We start from the raw sequence: 7,864 nt of genomic DNA, 5'->3' as shown, positions 1-7,864 counted from the left end.
AAATATTTGATATACACATCACAAAATTTATATACATTTGTAAATAAAATTATATCTATAAGTTTAGTCATTTTATCATATAAATATATTCTGAAAATTTCAACAATTAAAAAAAATAAGAGGGTGGAGAGGGTTTTCTTACTTAATAATAAGATGATGAAATGGAAGAAAATTTTAGTTCTCTTAATCTCCTACTCTTTTTCTTCTCCCTATTACTTAGCTTGCTCTCTAACTCTTTTCCTTCTTTGTTCTCCGTGTTCTTCCAAATGCAAGTGTTCATATATATATATATATATAAGTTCAAATCCTGAGGCTCTCTCTCTCTCTCTCTCTCTCTCTCTCTCTCTCTCAAATTCCAATGAATATAATGGGACTTTCTAAGGAGTATCTTTTATATCTCCATGCATGCAACCAAGTGGCAATGTTGCCACCGAAAAATCTGCCGAAGTTGATTTTGTTTATTTGTCTTTTTCAAATTAATACACTAAGGCTTTTAACTAAGTTATTTAGCAAAGATAATTATCATGTTGAATCCTTATTAAAACAATTTATAAACAACAAATATTGAACATCCACAAAATTATTATTCTTGATAATGTCTTTGTTAATGATTGAATTGGGTTAATTTAAAACTAACTCATACACCAATATATTTAAGATAAACTCTGGATAAAATTAATTAATTAATTTATTTATTTATTTATTTATTTTTAAGAATAATTAAATGCGGGCTTTCACAATCTACCCCCCTAAAAAAAAAAAAATTCATCTTCGAAATTAATTCATACCTTTAGACTTAGAAAGTTAAAGGTAATTGGCACGTATCATATCTTCTCGTTCCCATGTTGACTCCTCCATCCCACAATGTCTCCAGAGAACTCGAACCAATGGTATAGTTTTACCTTGTAATTTCTTCTCGCAACGATCTAAAATTTTGACAGGATTTTCTTCAAATGTCACATCTTCATCAAGATTAATTTCCTCCCAATTGATGATGTGAGAAGGGTGTGGCTCGTATTTCCGTAGCATAGAGACGTGGAAAACATTACGTACTCTAGCCAATTGAGGTGGTAGAGCCAAACAGTATGCCACATCTCCTATTTTGTCCAAAATTTCGAAAGGCTCAATGAAGCGAGGTGACAGCTTTTCTTTCTTTCCGAAACGAACAACTCCTCGGCTAGGTTGTATTTTCAGAAATACATGATCTCCAACTTAAAATGCTAAAGGTCTTCTCCTTTGATCTGCATAACTTTTCTGCCTACTCTGAGCGGTCTAAAGTCTTTGTCTAATTAATTTCACCTTCTCGGTAGTTTCTTGAACCAAAACTGGCCCTAAAAGAGGTGCTTCTCCAACTTCTGTCCAACATATTGGTGACCGACAAGGCTGTCCGTACAAAGCTTCATACGGTGCCATACCAATATTTGCTTGAAAACTGTTATTTTAAGAGAATTTGACTAATGGTAAGTGTCTCTCCCAACTACCCTTAAAGTCCATCAAACAAGCTCGAAGCATGTCTTCTAAAGTCTGAATTGTTCTTTTTGATTGATCGTCAATTTGAGGGTGAAAAGCTGTACTAAAACACAACTCTGTACCCATAGCTTTTTGCAGACTTTGTCAGAATTGTGACATAAAACGAGAATCACGATCTGACACTATTGAGACTGGTACTCCGTGCAACCTAATGATTTCTCGAATAAATAATCGACTTAATGATTCGAGTGTGTCTGCTAGTCCTATTGGTAGGAAATGTGCTGTCTTAGTTAACCGATTAACTACCACCCAAATGACATCATGGCCTTGCGGTGACCGGGGTAATCCCATTACAAAATCCATTGTTATGTGTTCCCACTTCCACTCAGGTATTGGTAAAGGTTGGAGTTTCCCTGCAGGCTTCTGATGTTCTGTTTTCACTTGTTAACACGTCAAGCACTTAGAATTGAGCAACGTCCTTCATCATTCCACTCCACCAATACTGTCGCTTGAGATCCTGGTATATCTTGTTTCCTCCCGGATGAACCGCAAAAACTGAATGGTGAAATTCTTTTAGTACTTTTTCTCTCAATTGTTCGATGTTCGACACAAAAATTCTACCTAAATACCTTAAACTACCATCTTGATGGAGCGTCCAATCTGGTGAAGATTCCCCGGATGCTAATTGTACCTTGATGAAGTCGGTCTCTTGATCAAATCTTTGGGCTTCCAGCACTTTGGTAAGAAGTTGGGGTGTCGTAACTATCACAAACAACCTACCCTTCCCATTCTAATTCTATGGTTGTAACTTAAACTCATTCATGGTGCTTACCATTTCCCATTCTTTAATTGATATGTTGGCTATAATCTCTCTTGTCTTTCGACTTAGTGCATCTACTAAAACATTAGCCTTCCCAGGATAATACGACAAAGTGCATTGATAATCTTCAAGGTACTCTATCCAGTGTCTCTGCCTCATGTTCAAATCTCTTTGTGTGAACAAGTACTTCAAGCTTTTGTGATCGATAAATATCTCAAACTTTTCGCCATAAAGGTAATGTCACCAAGTCTTAAGTGCATAGACCACAACTGCTAGCTCCAGATTGTGAGTAGGATAATTTTTCACATGATTCTTCAATTGTCTTGATCCGTAAGCTACTACTTTCCTGTTTTGCATTAACACACTACCTAACTCTTATTTAGAGGCATCACAATAAACCATGTACCCGATGTCACGTTCGAGTATGATTAGTATAGGAGCGCTTGTCAATCTCTTCTTGAGTTCTTGAAACAATTGCTCACGAGTTTCGTTCCATTCAAACTTTACTCCTTTCTGTGTTAGGCGTGTCATCGGCTTGGCTAATTTGGAGAAATCTTTAATGAATCTCTTATAATAACTTGCTAATCCCAAGAAACTACGAATCTCAAATGTATTCTTAGGTTGTTTCCATCCCATTACTGCTTCTACTTTAGCAGGATCCACTAATATTCTTGATTCAGACACAACACGACTTAAGAATTTTACTTCCTTCAACCAAAATTCACATTTGCTAGCTTTAGCATACAGTTGGTTCTCCCTTAGAATTTTCCAAATGGTTCTCAGATGTTGCTCGTGATCCTCCTCCAATCGTGAGTATATCAAAATATCGTCAATGAATACTACCACAAATTGATCCAAATAAGGTGTAAAAATTTTGTTTATTAAACTCATGAATACCCCAGGTGCATTCGTCAAACCAAATGGCATTACCATGAACTTATAGTGGCCATAACGGGTTTGAAATGCAGTTTTGGGTACGTCTTCTTCTTTAACACAAAGTTGGTAATATCCCGACCTAAGGTCAATTTTAGAAAACCATTTTGAACCTCTTGATTGATCGAACAAGTCATCAGTTCTTGGTAATGGATATCGATTTTTAATGGTGACTCGATTTAGTTGTCGATAATCAATGTACAATCTTAAGGTTCCATCCTTCTTCTTTGCGAATAATGCTGACGCTCCCCACGGAGACGTACTTGGTCTGATGAACTTTTTATTCAACAATTGTTGCAACTGCTCCTTCAATTCTCGAAGTTCAATTGGCGCCATACAATGTGGTGCTATTGAAATTGGTGAAGTCCCAGGTTAAAGCTAAATAGTGAAATGTACGTCTCATTTTGGAGGTAATCTTAGTAATTCATCAGGGAAAATGTCAGTGTACTCGCACACCACATGGGGTAATCCTGGATCCTTTTAATTTTCGTCTTCCAAAATTAAGCTTGTCAACCATCCAATTAGTTAATCATGCCATCGCGACTTGCGACACGTTGGAGCTAAGAATCTTGTCTATCTCCTTTAAATTGAACTTTCGTGCCATTAAGGGAGGATGCTATCACCGTCTGACGGTAACAATCAATAACGGCTCGATGAACTAACAACTAGTCCATTCCTAGGATGATGTCAAAATCAGTCATCTCCATAACTCTTAGATTACAGATCAAATATGAACCAAAGATTTCTAGTTCACAAGATTTACATACTAGATTTACTCGAGTTTGACCTCCTAAGGGTGAAGCAACATTCATAGCTATCTCTAATGTTTTTGGCTCCAAACCCAAACTTGACATACATGCAGTGGATATAAAAGAGTGCGAAGCTCTGGAATCAAACAATACTTTAACCCAAGAATTCGTAAGGATAAACATACCTTGAATTACTGATGGGTTACCGACATCTTCTTCTTCTTGGAGAGCATACATTCTTCTTATTGCCTGTTGGTTAGTTCATCATGGTTTCTTTCTAGTTCCAACTCCTTGTGGTTGTGTTCTTGGTCGGCCAGCATTCCTAGAGGCTTGTGGTTGCCCTTTGTTGGTTTGAGTATTTTGAGTAGGCTTAGAACCTTGCCCTGGCTAGCATTTGTTGTATTGTTGTGCCCCTCGCTGATCCATAAAATACTCCCCACCTTGAGGACACTCACTTCGATAGCCGCTGCTGACCACATCTAAAACATTTTCTTTTCCACTCATTTACAAAGTTTCATCCTTGTTGGTTTCCTCGATTCTGCCTTTGTTGCTGCTGCAACCCTCCAGCATAAGGTGCTGGTGCAGGATGGGTTCTGGTGTTGTGGACTGGACCTCCTCCTCGTGATTGGTTATTGTTCCTTGACTATTGATTTCGAATGCATTGTGACTGACATTTTTCCTTGTTTCAGTTGGAGGAACTCCTGAATCATTTCTTGTCTTAGCGAGTTAGGAAAATACTTTTCCATGAATAAGTCTTCGAATTGTCTCCAAGTTAATGTCTCTACTTGTCAAGTACTTCTGATCATTTCCCACCAATGATCTACTTTCCCTTCCATTGGAAATGCTGCCATGGTCATTCTATCTTGCTCATTTCAGATGTCAGAAGTATCTAGCAACTTCTTAATTTGTCTTAACCAAGCTTCAACTTCATAAGGGTTTGATCCACCTAGGAATTTGTGGGGATGTAGCTTTTCAAATTTTGCTATCATTTCAGATTTGCTTTGATCTTGGTTTTAGGGTGGTATATTTCCTACCCTATCAGCAATTGCGCGTATAATTCGAGTGACATTGCCATCAGACGCTCCATCACCATTACCATTGTTATTATCTCTTGTTCATCCAGCCATTCTGCATGATGGGGGTTTTAGTAATTTGTGATTTATTCATTTATTTATTATTATTATATTATTATATTTATGTGCAAAGATAGTAATAAAAAAAGAAACTTCATTAATTAGATTAAACAAGCTACAATTAGAAAAATACAAAACAAAACAAAAGAAAAAAAGATAAAATAAAATAAAATACTACGGGCAAAAGATAGCCCCTACAATCCAAGTTAACTCCTACACCCACAATTCTAAACTAGGCAATTTTACATGTAAGCATACAAAACAATTGGTTAGCCTAATTTTAATTCCCTTAAGATCTCTAAAACAGCCAAGGAAAGTCTCTCCTCACAAATGCTTCCAGCTCTTACGTGGCTTGGAAAAGCCACATGAATCGCCACAGCACCTTCACGAAGACAACAATTTCCTGCACACAATGCCCTAGTAGTTGCAACAGCTCCTCTCGGTAGATCATCTAGTCCTTGAAGTCCACTGACCCATCTCTCTTCACAATTCTGTTTGGGTCAGCCATGATATACTGAAGGCTCCAAATGTCAAAGAGGTTGCCCATCCTATCGGTGAAACCATCTGGGAAAGGGCCTAGCTGATATTACCATGGAGTTTCTTGCCTTAAAATTTGGACAGGTCCAATGTAGGCACCCACCCAACTTTTAGATTTCCAAGTACAACCTCCTAGGGGATAAATTCTAAGTTATACAAATGAGCCAATTTGCAACCCATTTCAAACATCCCAACTCTCAAACACGGCACCTTTATCTCCAGTGCTCTCATCAGTATTGCCCTCTATAGATTCCACTTCGGTGTCAGACTTAATCACAATTATCTCCAGTGGGTTGTACATTGGTGCAATCTTTTCGGGTTCAGGTTCAGGTTCAGCCTTAGGCTCAAGTTCATAGTCTTCTATCGGTGCAATTTCTTCAGGGTCAGACTCAGGCTCATAGTCTTTTACAGGAGACTTTACTTCTTCGCTTGGGTCAAGTTCTATGTCATAGTTTCCCACCAAACTTTCCACATTAGAGTTAATATCTAATGACCCTGGCATCCTACAATTAAAAAGGTTCTAACTTAGTTAAGTCACAGAAAATTACATGTTAACTTAAGCTTTTCTTAAATGTAAGAAAAATATAATTGTTACCTGTAACGCCCTCAAAATAATACGTAAATCCCATCACTTTAGACATGCATTGACATAAAAGAAATCAACCATCTTTCCATTAATCAGAGTAGTTCTTACAAAAGTATTACATGTTAAAAACAAAAGCAAGTGCCCTACGGGTTTACAGCTTTCCAAGTTAACACTTGGTTACAAAAAAAAGAGTACTAACTCAATACATATAAAGCCCTTGGCTTGAATTTACATGTAATACATCAAAAGAAAGCAAACAACAAATGCAATCTGCCTGCCTCTAGCCTCCCAAGCTATGTCCTTGGAGGTGGCATGCTACCTGTACCTGAAAATGATGTCCCATAAAGGGTGAGCCACAGCCCAGCAGAAATACACTAAACCAGCTATGAACAATGACTAAAAGATTAGCAGTTGATAGATGGTCAACACTGATACACTCACTTATATCACATTTTAGTTTCATGACATTTAAGTCCATGTTACACTTCATTTCTCATTTCTTTTTCAATCTTGAGTTTGAAAACAAGGCTCAACACTTAGTCAAATAACTTAATGAGAATAAGACTCATCTTAAGAACACTTTCGAAATTCATGATGGATACACATTTCAAGGCTGTATCAATAACACATAAACCATTCCCACACTTTGAGAAAGATACACATTTCGGTGCTGTATCAACATAACATAGAATCACTTCTATACTTCACAATTGATAACGATATACATTTTAGTGCTATATCAAATCAATTCAAACACTTCCATAATCAACACTTGATACACATTGTAGCGCTGTATCAATGTCACACAAAATCCGGTTTAGAGGTCCATCCCCTATCTTTCCCTAAACCGTGGAGTACATCCCTTATCTCCTCCCACACAACACATGTATGTAAACATAGGTCATATACAATCAATCAATACATAGAATTAATGTATTATTCCAGTTGCTATATTCAATAGCATACACAATCGATTAGTTTTAGTTTGCCTAAGTATCATGCAGTGTCTACAACAATCAAGACTATCCTCCACCGATAGCCCAAAGCAGTTATTTCTATATTGAAAATAAATGCACCAAATGGATATATAATTAACATTTCAACTAGGTGAGCGATGAACGAATCTAACTACACCCTTTAATCCCATACACATCCAATTCTAACATTCTCAATCTAATTCCTCTTTTCTTCAAATTAATTATACCAATTAATTTATCAATGTAATTAGAGCATTTTCCATAATTAACATCACAACCCTAAGGTTCCATTTTCACCAATAATCCAATATTGATCTCATTTCTCTATGCCAAACATGCATATAAGTTTATATAAACAAAATCTCAACTTTTGTAAAATTACACTAAGGCCCAAACTTTCTCAAAATTACCCAGCAACCCCCAACTCATCAAAATGCTAAAATTCAAAGACAAAACTCATGAGAAGGAGTAGGATATTCCTATCTCGAAGTTAGAGCTCAAACAGAGAAGAGACCAAAACCAAAGTGCTCCAAACTCCAAACTTTTCGGATCAAAACGACGCCCTTGACGATCAACACGACTTTTACAAAGGCCGAAGGGAAAGGAAGCACTCTATCTAGATCAAACCCTAGAGAGAAGGGAGTTTCTAGAGAGAGAAG

The 7,864-nt window shown here is 37.0% G+C and overlaps 1 protein-coding gene across 1 annotated transcript; it reads right to left on the bottom strand.

Annotated features, from left to right (window-relative positions):
• Positions 1-804: 804 nt before the first annotated feature.
• Positions 805-6,144, bottom strand: LOC145805380 (uncharacterized). Its single transcript, XM_082900501.1, has 7 exons — positions 5,830-6,144; positions 5,453-5,596; positions 4,158-4,221; positions 2,930-3,570; positions 2,303-2,509; positions 2,100-2,260; positions 805-1,177 (listed from the first exon to the last, which is right to left on the bottom strand). The coding sequence occupies exons 1-7, from the start codon at positions 6,142-6,144 to the stop codon at positions 805-807; spliced, it is 1,905 nt and encodes a 634-aa protein (XP_082756627.1).
• Between the last annotated feature and the right edge of the window lie 1,720 nt (positions 6,145-7,864).

Source organism: Camellia sinensis, chromosome 13 (assembly GCF_055761805.1).
Source record: "Camellia sinensis isolate YWXY chromosome 13, ASM5576180v1, whole genome shotgun sequence".
Taxonomy (NCBI): Eukaryota; Viridiplantae; Streptophyta; class Magnoliopsida; order Ericales; family Theaceae; genus Camellia; species Camellia sinensis.
Note: the sequence above shows the minus strand (reverse complement) of the source record. Positions and strands in the feature narration are given on the sequence as shown.